The sequence below is a fragment of the Ixodes scapularis genome, unplaced genomic scaffold (genome assembly GCF_016920785.2).
Source record: "Ixodes scapularis isolate PalLabHiFi unplaced genomic scaffold, ASM1692078v2 PGA_scaffold13__105_contigs__length_92229423, whole genome shotgun sequence".
NCBI lineage: Eukaryota > Metazoa > Arthropoda > Arachnida > Ixodida > Ixodidae > Ixodes > Ixodes scapularis.
In genome coordinates, this window is record NW_024609839.1 from 64,201,598 (window position 1) to 64,224,979 (window position 23,382).

The 23,382-nt window shown below is 43.9% G+C and overlaps 2 protein-coding genes across 3 annotated transcripts in view; both read right to left on the reverse strand.

Moving 5' to 3' along the window:
* LOC8053051 overlaps nt 1-23,382 on the reverse strand; it is a 40,991-nt gene that overhangs the window by 11,057 nt on the left and 6,552 nt on the right. The window contains exon 2 of one of the 2 annotated variants that reach the window (XM_029969082.2): nt 7,305-7,365. In XM_029969082.2, coding sequence (XP_029824942.2) covers nt 7,305-7,365 — 61 coding nt within the window. Of the gene's footprint in view, nt 1-7,304; nt 7,532-23,382 lie in introns of those variants that run through there. The other variant, XM_029969081.2, reaches the window with a different exon arrangement.
* LOC115310647 (monocarboxylate transporter 7) lies at nt 8,054-17,253 on the reverse strand. Its single transcript, XM_029969085.3, has 4 exons — nt 17,039-17,253; nt 16,176-16,319; nt 10,917-11,969; nt 8,054-8,268 (listed from the first exon to the last, which is right to left on the reverse strand). The coding sequence occupies exons 1-4, from the start codon at nt 17,214-17,216 to the stop codon at nt 8,090-8,092; spliced, it is 1,554 nt and encodes a 517-aa protein (XP_029824945.2). The 5' UTR covers nt 17,217-17,253; the 3' UTR covers nt 8,054-8,089.

Consider the following 23,382-nt stretch of genomic DNA (forward strand, 5'->3'; position numbering starts at 1 on the left):
CAAGGGGCGGACTGCGCAGCGTCCTGGACGATGAAGCAGTAGTTTTTAAAAAGTCCATGATGGCAATTGCTTCGGTTGGTGGAAGTGTCGATTTCAGAAACCTAAAATAATTTGACTGAACTTTGCTCACATAGAGATGACATTTCAAGTTCTCCAGTTTTTTGAGGAGTTCTCCCACTACTTCCGTGGTACTCGATACAACTGTCATGAGCACGCACTTGTCCGAGTGAACCCTTCACTTGTACTTTATTTCGCCGTCTTCGGGAGTCTCGCTTTGGAGAAAATATTTTAGCGGTTCCGGTCCTGGGCATCTCGAGCAGGTGTCCATCGTGCAGCTCTCTTCTTCGATTGAACAAACGGTTGAAGCCTTAAGCTCGCCACAGGTTTCTTCTATTCCCAATGTATGCGGCATAAGCTTAACGTTTCGATGGTACTCGCACACACAGATACGTGTGTGCCAGCTGAGCCTGCTAACACAGACCAGGGGGCACGCAGAGATGCGAAGGTTGAAAAAGAGGCTGGCACGTCTGGATTCCTCTGATCATTGAATGAAAGCTTTCTTTTAGGCTCAACAAATGAAGCCACGTTTGATTTCCTTTCAAGACGTCTTTCATCCCAGGAAGACAGTACGATATCCTGTCATCTTGGTAAAAGGTCTTAATTGAGGTTTTTACCCCGGAGGACAGTGGGCGATTTTTTTGTGGATCGGGTTTTTCGAAGATTCCTCTCGTGTCTCGGAGTCGTCTAGCAGATCGCACTATCTTTTTGCCGCAACCAAAATATCCACTAGTTTCGGATATTGTCCAAGATGGCGGGCATAGTGCTTTAATTAACAGCTTTTCTTGTCTGTACTTCGAGCTTTGAAATTTTTCTCCAAGGCTACCGACAAAAGACTTATGATCGCGCAGCAATGATACGTCCTCTACAGGCATTTCAGTTTGTGACATATTCGGATAGACCCTGGCACTGGCATCTACGCAGGACTTCGAATCCGCATTTCTGCACTTGGATGGCTTAGGGCTCTCGTGGTCCTTTGCGGGACGCTTTCTGCATCCTGAGGCCTCTGTTGTGGGGCTGGGTGTATCCGCAACCTCCTCCCCGGATGGCATTTGAGCAGCTCTGTCGCTGTCGAGCTCGGATGCCTCTTTCAGACTTGCACACTCCATATAACAATTGGGGCATAAACTGTCACCAGTGACTAAGCCGAGAGTTAGCAGCCTTTGCGCCAAAGTGTTAGAAATAACAGAAGTTCCGCGGTGTGGTCTTCCGTGTTTCGCGAAGGGGTCCACACACAACTTGGAAGTGGTGTGGGTCGTGTACTTAGAAACGTACATGTAAAATGGTGGTCGGAAATGTCCGTGAAAGTAGACGAGTTTTTTTACGACAAATAACATCCCTTTGGTTGTGTGGTAAGTCTGAAAACAGCTTGACCCATGCTCGTACATAGTGTTTGAGATGGCAACTTCCTGGGCCGAATGAACAATCTACTGCGGAATCAACGGGACTGTTCTAAAAGGAGCCTCCTTATGCACTATCAGTCATGACACTGTCTCTGGTCAACTCTAATCCTACGTGTTTACTGCAGTGCTGTTCCGAGGCATAAAAAGTGTACAAATGTCACTTAGATAAGGCCTCAGTATACCAGGAAGGGCAAGCGAATACCCATGTTTAGGGGTTTTAGATAGGAGCACAGCACGGAACGTTTTTATATAGGGTAGATATGTATTTTACAAGCGGTAAACACGCAACATGCTTGTGTGTGTCATAACCTTTGAAAGTTCGACGGCCTGAAATATCTATTTTTAATGTCCGGCTTCTTCGAATGTTTCCCTCTCTGTTTTTCACTTGCACTGTGTATTTGCTCTACAATACTTTTTAGTTGAAGGGGAAGCCGAATCACCGTTATCGTTCGGCATCGTTGATAGTCTCCCGCGTCCACTATCTCATTTTGTTTGCAAGCAAACGCAGTATGACCAAAAAGGGAAGACGCGCCGTCTGCTACCCCATTTTGACGAACCGTCTGCATTCACAAACTCGGTTAGCAGACTATGGCTTTGTCTCCCGTCACCTGGCCACATGCAAAGTGAAATTAAAGCCTTCAAATTAGCGTGCCCAAATAATATTAATATGTTGTAACTAAAATAACACCCGCATCCAGCGTGCAGGAAGAGTTTTGCGTGCAAATTTAACGACATTGCAGCAGAGGGATCATACCGGTGATGTTCCAGACGTGCATGCGCAGTGTTCTAGCCTAAGACATGAAGTGAAAGCTAATGAAGCACTGATATTCTAAATGAAATATAATATTTCTGGACTGCATTTTATATTTAATGTACATAAGAAGGAAAACGAAGAAAAAAAGAAAACGCCGGTGAGCTACAAATATGTTTTGTTTTGCCTTTGATAAAAAATATCCCAAACAATATTTCGAGTTCTTGTTATTCAACTTGCAAGCGCACCCGGGCATATTGTTTAGAGCAAAACAATATGCACGCTCTAGTCGCTATAAGTAGACATGTCATAATGTCACGATTCTCAGCGTTAGCTATATAAATATAATGAACGAAATTAAGTACCACGTGCAGTGTTTCACTTGACCGCAGCAGACGACGGCGTGCGTTGCCGACGAGGTGCACGCCTGGAGGCGATGCCTCCAAAATAACAAAAAGTACTTTTCAAATTTATTGATTTGCTGAACAGATGTGGTCGGTTGAACTTTCGGCTATTTCAAAAAATGCGAGCACCGTTGCCCAGATGCTTCTTTTGTTTACCCTCTAATGGCGTTAAAAAAAAAAAGAAAAAAAAATTAACATATTTATAATTTCCTCAAAAGTTGTCGAATAATGTTTTACAATTATATTGCAACCTAGTCGAGCATTAGGTTCAGAAAAGTGAGTGAAAAAAGTGAGTTAGTCAAATTCTTATTTCAAGTTGACTACAAAAAAAAAAAAAAAAAATAAAAAATCCAGAAATTTTAAAAATTTGCTTAGGTGTTGAGTGCCTGCCTGGACCCAAAATGACGGCGTAAGGTGTTTTCCTTTCAAGGTAAGATAGAATATATTAGTGCTCGATTGCATGCAATCTCAAAATTATGTGATAAAAATAGCTTTCTTCAAATTTTTTGCAAAGTACTCAGTGTCTCAGATTCTCCGCGCTTTGGAGCATGACGCCAGCAAAAATAAACGAAATTCAGCCCTTAAACCCAGCCATCCTTACTTTCAGAAGTGTCTCTATTCATATTATTGTTCTCAAGCATATCCATAACATGACGACAATCGCCGTCTCCTTGGCATGGAAGGACTTAAGTCACATGCCCTTCACTACAAAGTGTTTACCTAACTATGGAGGTCATTCATTGTTTTCTTGAAACGTCAACTCGAGGACGATGTCCGAAACGTAAATCCTTATCCGCACTTTGACGACCTTCCCTTGGACGATATCAAATGCGATATTGCTTTGTTAATACCGTAATCGCCTCCGAAAACCCAAGGGAGCGACGGCAAACATGACAGTGGCGCATCTAGCGGATTCGGAGTTAGCGGAAGCAGACGACGCAATGGAAAAGTACAGGCTCGGCAACGTCCTCGAGCTTTGCGAGCCCCGTTTCGTCACCCCAACAGCTGAAACAATTCCTTACGGTGAGCACGCTTGCAAAGCGTAATCCACTGATCGCAACTGCAACGACAAACAAATAACAACGCAAGCATAAACAAAGATAGAGCAGTTTATTTAGCGGTGTCAAACGCCTCTCAGGGAATCACGCGCGTTTGAAGCGCGTCTGAGAAGCGGAAAAAAGGCGTTTTGGCTACTCGAACTATGTCGTAAGAGGTTACTATTGATCCGTTACAAACTGAGTTGTCGCAATTTTTTACCTGAATAGGTGTTCATTAAAACGTGCGCAAACGACATGTTAATATTACCGGAGCAAGCGCACCAGCCGCTGCAGCACAGAAGCAAAACAATCAGTAACAATAGAAGTGACCATGGAAACAATGTCCGTACTTTGCAGAAAAATGGGATCGCCATCCCAGACGAAAAAAAAAAAAAACGAAATGGGGCACGGTCGGGAACAACGGCGAATAAAACAGAGAAGTTAGCAGACGATAGAAAGATACAAATCACCCAGAATGACTCCTTCAACGACGACGATCGTTACGCAGGTTGTGGCCGCCGTCGGTGTTGAGTCCACAACAAACAAAAAAGAAGCAATACGACGAAACTAAACAAAAAAGAAAAGAGCTTCACTTTTTTTATCAGCTGCTTGTTACATGTTTGTTTATTTGCTTTCGCTGCGTTGGTAGGAACTAAAAAAAAAGGAAAAGGAATAACGTAGTCCAGCTGAAACTGCCCGTAAAATAAGAGTCGCACGCACGCTGCAATCTGGTACGTGCAAGCAGTGTGTGACATTTTTTGCTTTTCGCATCTCTTTTCTCAGTGACTTTGGCAAGTTTCTCGTTTGCTCGCTTGACGAAGCAGTTCAAAAATACATTCAAGTGTACTTTGTTGACGTACGTGTCCTGGCAAGCTTTGCACACGGCGCCTTTGTTTCGTCGATCAGCGGCCTCAAGTCCGCTGATCCGAAGGCACGGCGGATGTTACCGGCTAGGTGACGAGCGAAGTCAGAAGGGGGTGTCATTTTCGCATGCGAATATTTCTCGGTCTTCAACGAAATGTCTTTTGAGGTGTTTCATGTTTCTGACAGCAGTTGGACTTGGCAAGCATGATGACCGATCTGATTGGCTGCCCAGTGCCCACCCTGCTACATAGGATTGAGTATTCAGTTGTGCGTCTGGTCTGTCGTCCGTGAAGTTCTCCGCGATCTCCGTGGAGTTGTGATAACCGTCTGTTGAGGCGTCAGTGGCGATTTTGAAGCCAGACTTCGATAGCTCTTCCAGTTTAATTTGAATGTTGCAGTAACTTATAGTTACCCAGATTTGTTCCGTCTTTGGAAAACCGAAGAAGGATTTTTCAACACATCGCAGAAACTTGTTTTTGCACGGGCAGGCTACCCCTGGCATGCCTGCCATCTCCAAGTATGAGCTGATGTATGTCGGGATGCGGCCGATCGATAAACAAACGATGACCCTTAGCAGGTATACACGCGTACACAAATAACATCCGAATAGAAATTTATAACGAGGTAACACTTTTTAATGTGTTTAATAAACACTTTTTAATATGTTTAATAAATATAAAAAAGTCATATATGAATGTTTAGGATTAGAAACTCAATCGAAGGCGAAAATAGGAGGTTATCGCAAACGAGAGTATAGCAAAAAAGAAAAACAAACAAACAAACAAGCAAAGTCCCAGGCGGCTCTCAGTCCGAGCATAGCGTAGCAGACGAGCAGACGAACCGGCGGTAGTAAGCGTCAAAGCGAAGAAAAGAGAGTAAAAACTAGTCAAACAAGGCAAAGCAAAATACGCGATGGTTCCAACGTCAGGTAAACAAAAAAAAAAAAGCAAAAAAAAAAAAAAAAACACTATAAAAGCAGGACGAAGAGAGACCGCGTCGGCGTAGCGTCGCCTCAAATATAAAAAAGCAAATGGAATTTGAAAAATGGAAGGAGTTGCAAACGGTCCAACGAGTACCGGCTTTTATCGTAACAGAGGCAGAAGACGTTAGTCGTGGCGGCGCTAACAACCGGAATGTTCGCATCGTATATAACGTGACCTAGTGCCACTAAATGAGCTATACGCTTCAGAGTAACGTCACTTGCCCATATTGTGGCTTAAAATCATGGTTGCCAGTTATCTGAAGCTTGATCTGAAATCACAGGAAACGCTTTTCCGCCCTCCACAATTGGTTAAACAGTTCGCGACAGAGCAACGCAATACTATATTAGCTCCCGAACACCGAATCTAATGCTGAGGGAGTCGCACTTTTGAATCAAGACGATCGGCAGTTGCATCTGCTCTGCACAAACACAAAGATGGCGGCGCCCATTACAATGTCGGGGCACAGAGTACCGACACTCTAAGCGCAGCTCATTTAGTGTCTCTAATGTGACTGAAATCACCTTTATTTGAGCTACAACGTTCTTATCTTTTTAATTCTGCAAGAGGGAGAAGTCTGCTTTTTCTGTAACTCCGCTTTTATTAATTTCAGTAATAGCGTCAAATTTTGCATGTGCACAATCGACTTCTTCTAGAGCATACTGACATCGCAATAACGTACCTTGTTGGAAATAGCCGTTTGCTTCTTCATTCGCAGACAATCTTAATGGGATTAGCCAACATTCATGAGAAATGGGAATTGCAACAACAATATGAAATGATTAATAAGAACACTAAAGTTGAAACGTAGCTATGTTCTAGATTTGTTTTTACATTGCCGTTAAAAAAAAATAGCGCGAAAGTACATTCGTGTTTTGTCTGACTTGGGTAAGTTGTGACAGAGTGTTTTCTTCAGGAGAGCCCCAAAATTGCAACTTGAAAGCTTTAAAATCTTTCCCACGCGAAGAAAATGTCCTTCACTTATGAGGTATGGCACCTATTTTTTAACATTTAAAGTAGCCAATACCCGTGACAATGTTTTTTCATTGGTTACCTTACAGGGAGATAGGCAAAACCAATGCGTTATGGAGAATTCGTCTGCTAGCGGAAACTCCGAGCTCGCCAGGGGCACTGAGATCACTTTTCGCCTACTCTTAGCGGGAGTTGCCAGCATTGACTTACATTGTATTTGACGATACATTTGGTTGTTTGTTTTACAACAGTCTGTCACCCTTCCAAAAGGCTTAGGAACTTTGGCGATATCTTCGTTTCCACCTCGTGAAGTTTAGTACTGTAACGATCCGGTGCTGCAACCGGAAATCAAGCTTCGGTCAAATGGGGGAATCGAGCTGGCGAAAAACAAAACCAGCAACATCGTTTTCATTATTACTTTTATGCTGCCATCATATCATTCGTGCATTCTGTAGAAGAAGGTTCCTACCGTTCAAAAAGCATACTTTGCTTTCAATGTAACTCTGATGTAACGCGGTGACGTCAGAACGACGCCGGGCTCTGATTGGCTCCGATTGGAAGGATAGCGGGTAGACCTCAAGGCTAGAGGCTTTGAGGTCTACCGACAATTCTTCCAACCAAAACCAATCAGCACTCGGCGTGCTGGCGTCGTCGCAACCCTTCTGCAAGAAGCAGACGAACTAAGTCCCTCATTGATCGAACCTGCGATCCTTGGTTTCTGCAGTGCGAGCTTTCGCTCCACGTACTAGGGGCTGCAGTGTGTTGACGCCCTCGGCCTCTGACTCCCCAATCAAATGCCAGGAACAACCGAGTATGCTTATACCGGAAAGCCTTACCTGAAAGCATGTAGGTGTTGGTCGGCAGGGTGACGGGCCATGACGCCTCTTCCCTCGTGACCTGAAATTGCTCGATGATGCTCACGTAGATTATCCCTGACGAACGAATCATGACAAAGCCGAAGGAACTCATCCAGCAGCAAGAAGCGGCGACGAGCCAGCTCCTCGCCGAGTCCATCGCTACTGTGCAAACGCAAGCCCTCCTTCTGGGTGAGAGATAACGCCGGTGAACGAACGAGCGGATTATCTGTGTTTCTACCTCCGTGCTGAACCCGAAGGTGCGAGCCGTCCGCTTTAAACCAGTGTCCGTGACGCGCCACGCGACTCCGCTCCGCGTGGCGGCGGACCTTCTTTTGCCAGGTGGGTCACGTGACCAGTTAGAGGCTCGAGATTGGCGAAGGTGGCTTGTGGATTTACCCTCCTCCAGTCGCAAGGAAGGTGGGGCGGATGACACGGTGTAGTCACTTCATTATTATTGATCACGATGCCGCCACCTACTGGAACACTCCATAATACGATAGCCGTTGACCTCGGAGAATACTCGGTGGGGTAAGTGCGCATTGAACTAACAGCTAGGGGCTTGGTCCTTGCGTACGTTGAGTATGCGCACTTCTTGCGTTATTCGCAATGCCGTGCTTTGTATTTAAGCGGTTAGCTTGTTCTTACTGCATTTGTTTCTGCAGCTGAAAATGAAACTAAAAGAGAACAGGATTTGATTGACAATTTTTATCGAGACGTTCAAGAGCTGCATCAACAAACCGGTTTCTTTTATTGGCATCTATAGGTCATAGTTCACCACGTTCAGGCACCTTGAGAGCTTGTGTAGCCTTCTTAACGTTGCGGCGACTGGCCGACCATTGTTCCAAGACGGCGGTGCATGTCCACAACACAGACACTCCAAGTGTAACTGTTCCCAGCAAGAAGAAGAGTCCGTCGTAGTTCCCTATTGTGTCCCTGTAGTATCCTGGAAGAGAGTCAAGATTACGTAAGGTTAATTAACCCAAATCCAAAATGATTTGTATATTATGGCTTTAGCCATGCCATTGCTACATTTGGTTGGCGAGAGAGCGCGTTACAGTAGCACTGCCCGCCTTCAGATATGACAAGCATGTTCATCAGGCAATTGCGCATGGACGTATACTTGTGACCATGGCCGCCTGGCATCTTTTGTACAGACGTTTGCAAGTAAGGCATCTGGGCGCCGCCATCTTCCTGCTGGTGTGGGCAGATCGTCTGAAAGTCAAGCATTGCTGAGGCGGACCCATGGTTTCCAGACTGGCGCCAAAACAAAGCGTTTTCCATCCACGGTGGCCAGACTAGCTCTCGAAGCGCGGCTGCTTGCAAGCGTCTATAGCCTATTCCACCAGTGGGAGCGAAAAAGGGTTATTCAATATCTGTAGCATTTACGACTACAAGAAGCTTCGAAATCTTAGTTTGACCATCCTTTGACTTTGGTAATTAAGCTTTATTTCGCGTAGCTCATGTCACCTCGACGGAACGACAAGCAGTGATCTTGACACAAAGGAAAACTATTTTCCTGGCTTAGACATTCCCTCATATGCAACGGAGGTGTGATAGCACTTGATGGAGTTTTGGACGAGCAGCACCTTGTATCGGAATTTAACGTAGATATATGTGCGTAAAATTCAGCGGGGATATTTTGAAGTGGATGGATGGATGAATCCGGCTGAGTCCTTTGGATCGGGCGGTAGCTTACGCCACCTAGCCATTTTGTTTTACCATTTAAGCTTAGAATATTTAAATGTGAAATCTATATTCACTCCGCACTGCAAAGAAAGTGAGGCTATAAAAAAACCCTTGCCATCAGTTAATAAGAAAATACCTAGTTTTCTCTCGATTTCTGCCACCATTCACTTAATCTTTGCTTGCTAATCTCTACAATCTTGAAATCCACTCTCCCTTCGCTGTCTCTAAAACCCAATGATTTTATTAAATCTATGTTGTCTTCGGTAGGCATAGGGTGAAGCCCTTTACAGTAGAGTACCAGGTGCTCAGCCGTCTCGTCCTCCTCCCCTGAAGCAGTGCACACTGTATCCATTTCTTGGTACTTCACTCTGTATGTCCTGGTTCGCAGAACACCCGTCCTCGCCTCAAACAACAATGAGCTTTCCCTAGAATTGTCTTAAATGCTTTCTTTGGCAATAACTGTTTTGTTAAATCTATAGCTTTCCATAGCCGTCTTTGTCTGCATTCCCTCTAGCCGCCGATCTCTTTCTGTGGCCTTAAGTTTCTTCTTAACTGAGACTTGCTCTTCCGTATCTTCACTATAGCCCAAAAACTTTCCTCTTAATTTCCTAGTGCGCTGTCTCTACTTTGTGTCTGCACTCCTCATGTATAAATAGCTGAAAACCTTTCGTGCCCATTGCTCCCATCCATTTGCCTCAACCTATCCTCAGATTCTATCTTGCTCACCGCTTCCCTGCTATCAAATGACGCCCATCCCATGTCTCCTTGGTTTGGCGTTTTTGCAATGTGCCCCCAAAGCCAGTCTACCCACTCCGCGCTGTTTTATTTCTAGTCTCGCATGCACTTCGGATTTCATGCATAGCACTGCGTTTCCAAAAGTCAATCCAGGCACCGTGACCCCCTTTCCAAATCTCTCTCACCACCTCATACCTGTTGTAATTCCAAAGTGCTCTATTTATCATTACAGCTGCATTTCTGTTGCCCTTACCTATTATATACTTTTCATGCTCACGGAGATATTCTGCACCATCACATATCCATACCCCTAGATACTTGTATTTACTAGCTCTCTCAACTGTAATATTCTGTATCTTCAGCTACTCAACTTCATCATCGTTAAAAATTACGACTGCTGATTTTTCACTACTGAATTCTAAACCTAATTCCTCTCCTTCCCTACCACAGATGCTCATTAATTCCTGCAACTCTGTCCTGTTGTTAGCTATTAGTACGATATCATCCGCATACATTAATCCCGGTAAGGATTGCTGAATTTTTTGGCCTGGCTTACTGTAAGAAAGGTCGAATCCAAGCCCACTCTTTTCTATTCTATCCTCCAATCCTCTCAGATACAACATAAACAGCAAAGGCGATAACGGGCACCCCTGCCTAAGGCCTCGTCTTATCCGTAAAGTCACGTCACGTGACAGCGCCACCTGACGTTGTGACGTCAGTGAAGTCACGTGACGCGATGACGTCCTGTGAATTGCGAAGCCACTTGAAGCATGACGTCACATGACACTCAAGTCACGTGACAGCATGATGTCGCTTGAGACTGCCACTTTACGCTGTGGCGTCATGCGATTAAAACGAACACGATCAAGAAATTTGGTTGCTGGAAGGTTTACATATAGAGCTATCGCTTTAAGATGTTACTGAGTTGCTTAAACCGTTTCTTTGGGCTGGCCGCCATGTTGCATTTTGACATTGCTGAGGTGAGGCACAATAGCAAATAAATTTATATGCCGTTTGGAAGGCGCTATATATTAAGAGGGTACGTGCCAATAGTTATACTTTGTTTCTTGGCTATACTTTTTGTATTGTACTTATGCTTAAACTATTAGTTTTTGTCGCCCAACCCAACCACGTCGTATATCGACGTTGCAACTTTCTCTCGATGCTTACCTATGAAGGCGGGTCTTGTGAGTCCAGCCAGACCTACAACAAAGGATCCAATCCCGACGCTCACACTATATTGGTCCATGTCTGCAACGTCCATGAACAACACTGGAACGAGGGGCAGCGTGCAGCCGTTGCTCCAACCGGCCAATCCGGATAAGACGACCTGACCAATGTACGAGCTCCAGATGGGAATCAGAAGGTAGGCGAGCGCCCAGAGCAGGAAGTTCAGAGCCATCCATGCGTTCCTGGAGCAGTAGCCGTGGTCCGTCACCCAACCCGTGCCGAGTCTTGCCAACAGGTCGACGATAGTGTAAGACGAAATTAAAGATACCGCGTCCCAGATCGCTATGCCCCGGTCCGCGCTGTAGTCGGTAATCACGGTTATAAATATGGACATATTGAGGAAGATTGTAATCTGCGCGCATATTAGCACGTAAAATTTGGGCTTGGCGCAGAACGAGAGGAGCGACCTTTTCCGCTGAGATTCAACGAACTCACGAGGCACGTCATCTGGGCGAACCGGCTTTTGAGATAACGAGCCGTGTTCGTAGTTCGAAACGCGCCGATCATTTATCTCTTTTAGGTCATCTGTCGTTGCAATGGCGTGCTTCTTGAAGCCATCCTCGACATGCTTGAGCTCAGTTTCTGAACTGGTGGCCGCCAGCTCCGGATCTTCGTTTTGGCTTCTACAGTCCTTGCTCGAGTCCAGGAAACTCAGCTGTTTCAACAGCAGGTTTTCTTCGTCACCTGCTAGCATAATGACTGGTGGTTTTTCTTCCGCCTGGCCACATTGCTGTCTGGCGGCTGACGCCCTGTCAGAACAAGGTGGTATCCGCTGAAGAATGGCGCCAGCAGCAGCGTTTAATATTACGGCACCGCAAAGAAGGAACATGGGGCGAAGACCGTACTCGGCGAGGAAGAACTGCGTTAGAGGCGGGAACAGGAGTCCGCCGATTGAGAAGCCGGCCATGTTTAAACCGGAAGCCACGGCTCGGTACTTGACGAAGTGCTGGTTTATGACCACAGTCGTAAGAGAGAGGAGGCCTACACCAGCACCTGTACACCACAGAAAAAAGAGGTAAATTTATCAAGGCAGCTAACATCATACGATGAAAACACACAAGTTAGTGTTTATAGACTGGTTCCCACATTCGGGTTATTCTATAAAAAAAAAAAGATCCATGCGGCGATATGATTATTGCCGATTTTTTTAAGAAAAAGGAGTGGTTGTTTGGCCAGATATTGGATAAACTTAGTCAAAATGTTTTTCAAGAGAAGACAAGTTTGTTCACGTGAGTGCTTTTGGAAATTTCTGCAGCAAAACCGAAATAGGTATGAGATAAAAAATCTCTGGAAAATCTAAGCGATTAAAATAGGACAGATAAATTACTTTTACATACTCTGCTGAGATTGTTGTTTCATATGATGGCAAAGTTTACATTAAGTAACATATTTTTATTTAGTAAGCGAGCATAAACCAAGATGTTTTTAACGTTTAAAACAAAAAAGAAAGGCACCATTGACATTGAGGATATTTGAAAACTGTATTTGGGCTGGACTTTTGCTCATGTTCCTCAACACCAAATCTTAAGGTTGCCAAAGCATCCATTGTTTTCCAAGATTCATTCCCGAATTAAGCACCAAGGCCACACGTTACGATTGAGGGAAGGCCCATTCGCACACTTGCGACTGCTTACAACCGAGTCCGTTATAACTTCTTGTGATCTCTTACGACAAGATTACACACTGGCGGCACCTATCGGGGAAAAGTGGAACACTTGCGATTTCCCTAAGTTATCTTTTTTGTTTTTTTGCGCATCATATTTTTTCCGCGGAACTTTTGACCATGTTGTAAATTGCTACTTTCACACGGACATAGTAAGCGCATTTGATCTCGTATATACAACAAAACATTTGCTTTACTGAAATGCTGTCCCGAGGCCATGGCGCCGCCAGCGCTCCCCAGGGTGTTTTCGTGTTTTCTCGTCGTAACATATTACAAGAGGTCACGATGCACTCAGTTGTAAGCAGTGGCTAGTGTGTGAACTAGACTTTAGGTTCTACACTTTAGATGGCTTGTAGTCGTTGTTAGCTCATGAAAACGCAGGTCGTGGCATCTCATTATCGCCCAACAGCCAATGAGACTGCGGAAGTAGCCGACAATATCACCAAGGAACCAATCATGGCACAAGAAGCGCGCGCCGGATAAGCCAATCCCTGCGCTTCGTATGCTGTCGGCTACTACAGAGGAGACAAAGAGAAGATTACGCGATGACTAAGCACGCTCAATCTCCGTGTAAATATGCGAATAGAGCTACCGGTCCGAACGAGATGCCGAAGTTTCAGAATTAAGCGTCATCTTATTAGAACATTGGTGTGACTTCTATTTTTAAATTTTAAAAGGTAAAAAGGTTTGGATCCAATCTCATCTTTTTTTTTTTTGTTAACTCGCGCCCAGACATGTAAGTAATGCGTTATTTGTAACGAGTTACTTCTACTTAGTTTCTTTTTCGGTAACCAGTAACGTGCTTAGTTACTTATAAGGCAAAGTAACGAGTAAACTTATTTCGTTACTTTTGAGGAGTGACATATTCAACATCGTTTAAACAGCCTTGTTTTAATCATAACCTGAGGATGCGTCTATTGTGACAAAGGCAGATGGACAACCCGTAAAACAACTAAACAACGTCGAGGGTAGAAAGTTGGGTGAGTTGGTGATTCATAATGATTAAAAAGCGCGACAGGACAATGGACACAGAAGGAGACACAGACACAGCGCTACTTACAACTGAACTTTATTTCCGCCGCAGCTCGATATATATTACCGGCAACAACACAAGCAAGTTAGGAAGACATAAAATACACATCGTAAAAATCTTTAAAAAAAAACAACGTAGAAAGGCTAAAATTCCTGCATCACTCATCGGCACCCACCCGAAACTAGTCATGCTTGGTGAAGAAACTGCAATTCTTTTTCGGATAACGATAAAGATGGTGCGCTGACACATTGCAGCCTTAATCTAGCAATTTCTCCCTTGATCGGATCCTGGCTAGCAAACTTGTGGGTTCTAGGGTTGTAAGCATTTTTAGATTTGTGGACGATTTTTTAGTCCTCTTGGACTGCAGCTCAGATGTCTTTCAGGAGCTGGTGTCCGTGACCCTGTCCACTTTTAGTGACTGTCTAAGGCCCCTGGTGCTAGCACATGAAGTGCTGATGGGGGTTTCCATTAGGTTTTTAGACCTGAGGCTTGACTTCCGACCTTGGCATGTATGTTGGATTTATGAACCAAGGGGGAACAAGCCAATCCTGCCATTCGCGTCGGCGCACTCAAAGCTCGTGAAAAAGGGAATAATCCATCTCTGCTTCGGTAACGCTCTAAAGGAGTGGTACACTCACAAGATCAACGAAAGTTTTAAAAATCAGGTGTCAGGACTCAAGTCCGCGGGGTGTCCAGTCTCCCTTCTATCAGGAATAAAAATAGACAGGGAACGGAAGTACAGAGAAAGAAAAAAGAGAAACTACATAACCTGTCCCATAGCCTGAAAAGAGTGGACTTGCACGCAGGGCTTAACGTTGTTTTTTTCAGCACCTGTCAAGTTGGCTGGTTTATGTAAAAAGGTAATTTCCACCTCGAACATCCTAAGCAGGCCCGGCTGCACGGAAAAGCACAGAACTTGCTTTGTTGAGTGTACAGAAGGGGTTGTGTACTCCGTGCCATTATCGTGCGGGCGTCATTATGTGGAGCAGACTGGTCGCTGCCTAAATGAAAAAAATTGAGGGAACACCGTTACAACGTTGATGCCGTCAAATCAGGACACCTCGGTGTGCATTGCCGGGATTGTGGTTGTACTCCGACAGAAACAGAAACAAAACCACAAGGGAAATACTCGAGGCTCGAGAAATTGCTAGATAAGGGCTGCGATGTGTCAGCGCACCCTCTTTATCGTTATCCGACAAAGAATTGCAGTTTCTTGACCAAGCATGACTATAGTTTCGGGTGGGTTCCGATGAGTGATGCAGGAATTTTAGCCGTTTTATGTTGTTTTTTAAGATTTTTACGATGTGTATTTTATATATTCCTAACTTGTTTGTGTTTTTGCCGGTAATATATACCGAGCTGCAGCGGAAATAAAGTTCAATTGTAAGTAGCGCTGTGTCTGTGTATCCTTCTGTGTCCGTTGTCCTGTCGCGCTTTTCATCATCATTAAAAAACGTCAGTCGAGCTCTACGGCTGGGAATGTCCTTTTAGCCAGCGAGAACACAAGGTTCGTCGGTTGAACCTTCTAGAATCGTGCCCAGACCAAATGTAATCCCGGAGATTGCCAACACGGGAAGGCACAGAACCGCAGAACCCATTGTCAACTTCTAACTTTAAAAGCAGAGAGAACAACAGAGAGAGAGAGAGAGAGAGAGAGAGGAGTCCTAGATTCAGCGTCTGTTCCTGAATCACAACACTGCCGCTCTTTCCAACGCGTCAGTAGAACGACTCATCATCATTGCATAAGATGTATTCTCAAGTGAGCGGAGAAACATAACTGAAGAAAGCTTCGGGAGGCAGCTACTGCTTAAGTGCAGTGACTACTGAAAAGGCAACAATAAAGCACGAAACAAAAGCAGTTGTGTATTTGGTCGTCAAAGTAGCCAGAAAAAATAACTGGTTACTTTTGAGGTAGAGTAAAGCGTTCCTTTTTGAAAATCGGTAACGACTAGCGTAGTTAGTTAATTTTTAGTAAGTAACGAGTAACGATATTTAGTTACTTATTTGCGGTAACCTGTACATCTGCGCCATATACAGCTCCATGTATTTGAGTTCTCTATCGGCCGCCATTTTTCCATTAAGATATTTCAGAAAATCAATTCTAACTTTTGAATAAACTAATGGTTACTGCTGAAACGTTGGCATCTGTTGCGGACTGCTAGCGGTATATTTGGGCGGAGAACGAGCGTTCGGTGATGAGTAGTTTCTTTTTGCGATGAAAAAAAAAAACATAAATGTTTTTGGGGGCCACCCCGTAGTTTTCTGGATTTAATTTCGTTGTGAACTGTTACAACTTGGGTAATGGTGTCATAAAGGAGCAAAAAATAGAGCACCCTCATAAAGCAGACGGGCTGAAACCATAAAAAAGGTCAGGCATACCGTAAAAGACGCTGTACGCGTGTCTCTTTCGAACACAGTCTTCATGGGCGGCGTTCGTCATTTAGCATATACGAATGGTGCTTGGCCAACAAATCTGCTTACATATTCAAGGTTGCCGTCGTACCGTGAATGAATCCTAGAAAGACGGCAAGGTACCAGATGCTCGTGGCGAAGTAGCAGACGGAAACAGCGGAAGAACATATGAGGCAGCCTGCGAGCGTGAGCTTCCAGATCTTGATGTACCTCGCCAGTATGCCACCGACGAGTGCTGTGCAGGAACATTGATAGACGCGACATGAATGTAACACATTACTAACAAAAACACTGGACGCGCAAAAGACATTAATGAATAAAAGCTGGTCGAGATATTTGCGTTTGACTACGACTGACTACATTACGAATGTTTGGACTGCGTACGACAAGATTTTAGTACGCGTTGCTATGGAAACTGAGCTCCGCGCAACCCCGTACAAAACGCCATATGTCGTATATGGCCATATCGAGAATTTGGTAAATAAGGCCATGATATGTCCATATATATATATACGATCGGTATACTGAATATATGACTTTACGTGTCCAATTCTTGATATGACCATCAATATGTTTCAGTACTGGGCGCGATGTAGACAAGGAGAAGACAAGGAGTCGTAAAGAAATCGATCGCACTAGAACGAAATATTTGAATTAAATTAAAGTTTTTTAAAGACATTATGAATAGTCTTAAAAAACTTTTCTTGAGCGCAGAAAGGTCGAACACTTGTTGACAAAGTTTGCTGGGAGTATCTGGTGCCATTATTGCGCAATCGATCCATTAGTAACTAGTTATAAAATAAAAAAAAGACATAAGGAAGTGCTCTAATATCAAAATGCGTTGTTACACTTGCGTCGTTTTAGCCTCAGGTGTACACACAGCAGAAAGAATGTTTTGCGGGTACTCTCACGATTCTAGGAGCTGAGATTGCGGTCAACACTGCACTGCTTTACCTGTCATGAAATAGACGGATCCCGTGACGCTGATTGGCCAGGAGGCCTCTTCCCTCGTGACGTGGAAGGTGTCGAGTATTCCCACGTAGAGGATGGCTGCTGAACGAATCATAGAGAAGGTGAAGACGCTTATCCAGCAGCAGCCCGCAGCTACAAGCCAGCTTCTCGCAGAATCCATTTTTTCTGTACGCTCCCGTCTGAACTTCTGCGATCCTTGAACTGATAGCATCGGGAGCGCAGGCCGCTACGTACCCTTATCGCTGGCTCCGTGATAACAAGACAGGCCGGCAAGCGTTGTTGCGTCTCCAGGTATTTGTGAACGACTCTTTGACGACAGCTGGGATCGCGGTCAAATTCTTTTTACATATTACCTTTTCTCTTCCACGTAGAAATGTACGAAAAAGATATTATTTTCACACATACTGGCAAAAATTATATTTTTTTACGGTTTATTTTTTCTGTTTTTTTTTTTTTTTCGCCACGCGCTTTTATCGCGACCTGACTTCGCGTATGAACCAAAAACCGCATGGGAAAGCATATCGGTTCCGCTCCGGTGCGAAAAAAATGATTTCGTTCCGGTCCAACTCCTGTTCGCGCGAAAATAACGTTTTTTCCGGTTTTCGGTTCACGGTTTGGGTTCGGTTCAATACCCCGCAAATAATATCCTTTCGGTTGTGTGGTAAGTCTGAAAACAGCCTGACCCATGTTTGTACATAGTGTTTGGGATGTCAACTTCCTGGGCCGAACGAGCAATCTACTGCGGAATCAACGGGACTGCGATTAAAAAGAACGTTGGCATTTGTGAACACACTGTTCTAAAAGGAGCCTCCTTATGCATTATCAGTCATGACAGTGTTTCTGGTCAACTCTAATCCTACGTGTTTACAGCAGTGCTGTTCCCAGGCATAAACAGGGTACAAATATCACTTAGATAAGGCCTCAATACACCAGGAAGGGCGAGCGAATACCCATGTTCAGGGGTTTTAGATAGAAACACAACACGGAACGTTTTTATATAAGGTAGATATATACTTGACAAGCGGTAAACACGCAATACGCTTCTGTTTTGTCATAACCTTTGAAAGTTCGTTGGCTTGAAATATCTATTTTTAATGTTCCGCTTTTTCGAATGTTTCCCTCTCTGTTTTTCAGTTGCACTGTGTATTTGCTCTACAATGCTTTTTAGTTGAAGGAGAAGCCAAATCACCGTTATCGTTCGGCATCGTTGATAATCTCCCGCGTCAACTATTTCATTTTTTTGCAAGCAAACGCAGTATGACCAAAGAGTGAAGACGCGCCGTCTGCTAACCAATTCTGACGAACCGTCTGCATTCACAAATTCGGTTAGCAGACGATGGCTTTGTTTGCCGTCACCTGGGCACATGGAAAGTGAAATTAAAGCCTTCAAATTAGCGTGCTAAAAGAATAATAATACGTGGTAACTAATATAACATCCGCATCCAGCGTGGAGGAACAGTTTTGCGTGCGAATTTAAGGACATTGCACCAGACGGATGATACCGGTGATGTTCCAAACGTGTGCAGTGTTCTAGCTAGTGACATGAACTGAAAGCTAATGAAACACTGATATTCTAAATGTGATATAGTATTTCTTAACTACATTTTATATTTATGAACATAAGAAAAAAAAAAAAACGCCGATGAGTTACAAATGTGCTTTGTTTTGCCTTTGATAAAAAGTATCGCAAATAATATTTCGAATCTGTCGCTATTAAACTTGCAAGCGCACCCGAACGTATTGTTTAGACTTAGAGCAACAAAATATGCACTCTCTAGTCACTAAAATGGACATGTCAGAATTTCAAGATTCTCAGTGTTAACTATACAAATATAGTTAACAAAATTACGTGCCACGTGCAGTGTTTCGCGTGGCACGTAATTTGCCGACGAGCTGGACGCCTGGAGGCGATGCCGTTCTGCCTTTTATTTAAAAGAATAATTTCTCCAAAATAACAGAAAAGTACTTTTAATATTTTTTATATGTTGAACAGATGGGGTCGGTTGAACTTTCGGCTATTTTAGAAAATGCGAGCACCGTTGCCCATATGTTTTTTTTTTACCCTATAACTGATCGTTTTTGAAGAAAGTGTCATATTCACCATTTCATTAAAAGTTGTGGGAATAATTCTTTTTTACAATTTTATTGCAACCTAGTCGAGCATAAGGTTTAGAAAAGTAAGTAAAAAAGTTTATTAGTCAAATTATAATTTCAAGTTGACTAAACAAAATCAAGAACTCTTAAAAATTTTCTTAGGTTTGGAGTGCCTGTCTGGATCCAAAATGGCGGCGTAAGGTGTTTTCCTTTCGAGGTAAGATAGAATATATTAGTGCTTGATTGCATGCAAACTTAAAACTATGTGATAAATAGCTTTTTTCATCTTTTTTGCGAAATACAGAAGGTTTTCTCTGATTCCCCGCACATTGGAGCATGACGTCAGCAAAAAAAAAAAACGAAAAAACGTTATTCAGCCCTCAAACTCGGCCAACCTTACTTTCACACGTGTCTCCATTCATATTTTTTTTCAAGCTTATCCAAAATATGACGACAATGGCTGTCTCCTTTGGCATGGAAGGACCCTAAAGTCACATGCCCCTGATTACAAAATGTTTACCGAACATGGAGGTCATTGATAGTTTTCTTGAAACGTCAACCCGAGGACGATGTCCGAAACGTGAATCCTTATCCGCACTTTGACGACCTTCCAGAGGACGATACCAAATACGATATAGCTTCGCCAATGCCGCAAACTCCTCCGAAAACCCAAGGGAGCGACGGCGAACATGACAGTGGCGCCTCTAGCGGACTCGGAGTTAGCGGAAGCAGACGACACAATGGAAAAGTACAGGCTCGGCAACGTCCTCGAGCTTTGCGGGCCCCGTCGTTTCGTCATCCCAACATCTGAACCAATTCCTTACGGTGAGTCCGCTTGTAAAGCGGAATCCACTGATCGCAACTGCAACGACAAACAATTAACAAGGCGCGCATAAACAGAGATAGATCAGTTTATTTAGTGGCCTCAAACGCCTCTTAGGGGATCACGCGCGTTTGAAGCGCGTCTGGGAAGCGAAAAAAAGGCCTTTTGGCTACTCGAACTATGTCGTAAGTGGTTACTGCTCATCCGTTACAAACTGAGTTGTCACAATTTCTTACCTAAATAGCTGATCATTAAAACGTGCGCAAACAACATGTTAAGATTTCCTGAGCAAGCGCACCAAAGAACTGTTTTTGTGTTACACCGAGTGTAGCACAAAAATAAACGAAGAAGTAGTGACCGTGCAAATAATGTCCGTATTTTGAGGGAAGATGGGGTCACCACCCCAGACAAAAATAAGAAAAGAAAAAAGAAATGAAGCACTGTCGCGAGTAACGGCGAATAAAACAAAGAACTTAGCAGACGATGCAGATAGAAATCACCCAGCATGACCCCTTCAACGACGACGATCGTTGCACAGGTGGTGGTCGCCGTCGGTGTTGAGTCCGCAGCAAACAAAGAGAAAGCAACACGACGAAACTAATAAAAAGAAAAAGAGCTTGGTTTTTTTTCAGCAGCTGGTTACACGTTCGTTTTTTTTTTGTTTTTTTTTGCTTTCGCGGCGTTGGTAAAAACTAAAAACAAAACAAAAAAAAAAAAAAAAGGGAAAGGAATAACGTAGTCCAGCTGACACTGCCCGTGAAATAATAGTCGCACGCTGCAATCTGGTAGTACGTGCAAGTAGTGTGTGACCTTTTTTTGTTTTCCGATTTGTTTTCCCAATGATTTTGGCAAGGTTTTTCGTTTTCTCGCTTGACGAAGCAGTTCAAAAGTACCGTCAAGTGTACTTTCTTGAGGTACGTGTCCTGGCAGGCTTTTCCCGCCGCGCCTTTGTTTCGTCGATCAGCGGCCTCAAGAGCGCCTTCAGATGCACTCTTGTCTGGTGTGTCGAAGGCACGGCTGATGTTACCGGCTAGGTGACGAGCAAAGTCAGAAGGTGGTGTTATTTTCGCATGCGAATATTTCTCGTTCTTTAACGAAATGTCTTTCGAGGTGTTCTATGTTTCTGATTGACGTTGAACTTGGCAAGCATGATGACAGATCTGACTGGCTGCCCACCCGGCTACATAGGACTGGGTGTTCAGTTGTGCGTCTGATATGTCACCCGTGAAGTTCTCCGCGATTTCTGTGAAGTTGTCATAGTCGTCTATGTAGGCGTCAGTGGCGATTTTGAGGCCAGACTTGGATAGCTCTTCCAGTTTAATTTGAATGCTGCAGTAACTTATAGTTACTCACGTTTGTTCCGTCTTCGGAAAACCGAAGAAGGATTTTTCACCACATTGCAGAAACTTGTTTTTTTATTGGTAGGAAGCCCATGGCAGGCCTGCCATTTCCAAGTATGCTCTGGTGTATGGCCGGAGGCGCCCGATTGATAAACAGACGATGATCCTTAGCAGATATGCCCGCGTACACAAATTAAATCCGAATAGAAATCTACAACGAGCTTACACTTTTTATATATTCAATAAACATAAGAAAAATCACAAATGAATATTTCGGATTAGAAACTCAATCGAAGGCGAAAATAGGAGGTTATCGCAGACGACAGTATAGACAACAAAAACAACAACAAAGTTGCAGGCGGCCCTCAGTCCGAGCATAGCGTAGCAGACGAGCAGACGAACCGGCGGTAGTAAGCACCGTTACTATATCAACTCAGTTATGGAACTTCCCATAGACGCTGTACATTGGAGGGGGTCCGAAACCGTGTCCAATTTTTTTTTACAACTAGGTGGCGCTGCCGGCGCATTATTCCACCCTTTTGCAGATGGCATTCACTACAGTGAGGCCACGGGTTACAGGGTGGGGGATAGGATGGGCCGCACGGTGACTGCTTTTTTGGGGGGACCGAGGGCCCTGGGGGCACTGAAGTAATTGAAAAGCCAACGAAGTCAGGAGAGGCACCCAGGGTTAAAAAGAGGAGAAAACGTAAGAACAGGTATAAAAAAACAGCACAATCAGACATTGGATATATTAACATGCAGGGTGGTAGAAATAGGTTAAAATGGGAAGAGGTAGAGGAGCAACTAAGAAAGGAGGATTTAATGGTGTATGGGTTTGTGGAAACACATCTCAGAGACATGGAGCAGCCACCTTGCAACCCTGACTATGTGTGGGAAGAATGCAACAGAATGGAGGAAACGAGGAAGGGAGGTGGAATTGGAGCATTTATTAAGAAGAATATGAACTTTCAAAGGATCAGAAAGGAGTGCGCCGAACATTTGTGGCTGAAAGGAAAAGTCGCTGGGGAATCAACAGTCCTTGGAGTGGTTTACTTATGGACAGGGACAGGTGCTAAAGAGGAAAACAGAAAAATTATTGATTGCATATCAAGAGACATTAGTGAACTAGGGGAAGGCTCCGAAATAATTATTATGGGAGACATGAATGCCCATATTGAGGGTCTGGATGGGTATACGGACTCAACTGGAAGCATATTACTAGAACTGGTGGAAAAACATGACTTAGTTTTATGTAATACCAGTCAGAAGTGTGACGGGCACATAACTTGGGAAACTGGCAATCTGCATTCAACTATAGATTACGTACTCATGTCACACAAAATATATGGTAAGTTACAAGTAATGAAAATAGATGAAGAAGGTTCCAAAAGTCTTGGTAGTGATCACAAACGTATTAAGCTGAATTTTGCCAGAGAAGTAAATGCTGAAACTAGACAACATAATTCAAAGCAAACTTTCTGCAGCGACAAAGAGTTGGAAATAGTTGTTGAAAGAATAGAGGCAGCAGTTTCAGGGCAACGGTATACAGATTGGACCTATGAGAGCCTAACTAGGCTTTTTGCTCTAGAACTAGACAAAGTGAAGAGTAAACGAAAGGGGAAGCAAGGACATAGACCAAAAAGCTGGTGGGACAAAGAAGTGAAGCAAGCGATACAAAAACGTCAGGAAGCCTCTAGAGAACACAGGTATTCCAAGCGTAGTGGGGAGTCCGAAACGGAAGTAAAAAGAAAATGGGACAATTTTATAACATGTCGCCGAGAGGCATCCAGTTTGATCAATGCGAAAATTCAGAGAAAGGGTGAGGAATGGATGAGTATTGTAAGTAAGAAAGATAGAAACGCTGCCAAGAAGTTTTGGGAGCACTTGAACTCACTCGGTGAAACAACGCAAGCTAGACAGAGATTCATACTCTCGCATCAGGGAGATCAATTAGAGGGAGATGATGCGATACAATATATAGGAGCAGTGATGGAGGAGAAATTTCGGGAACGGTTACATGTGAAAGATAGGAGAACCGAAGGAAGTAGCAGTCCAGTTTGTGACATCGC

Excerpts from the sequence above, each read along its gene's own strand:
- LOC115310647 (XM_029969085.3), bottom strand. The coding sequence starts at position 17,216 with ATGGATTCTGCGAGAAGCTGGCTTGTAGCTGCGGGCTGCTGCTGGATA. Across the intron at positions 16,320-17,038 it reads ATCCGTCTATTTCATGACAG|CACTCGTCGGTGGCATACTG; the intron begins GTAAAGCAGTGC and ends GTTCCTGCACAG. Across the intron at positions 8,269-10,916 it reads CACAAGACCCGCCTTCATAG|GATACTACAGGGACACAATA; the intron begins GTAAGCATCGAG and ends ACTCTCTTCCAG.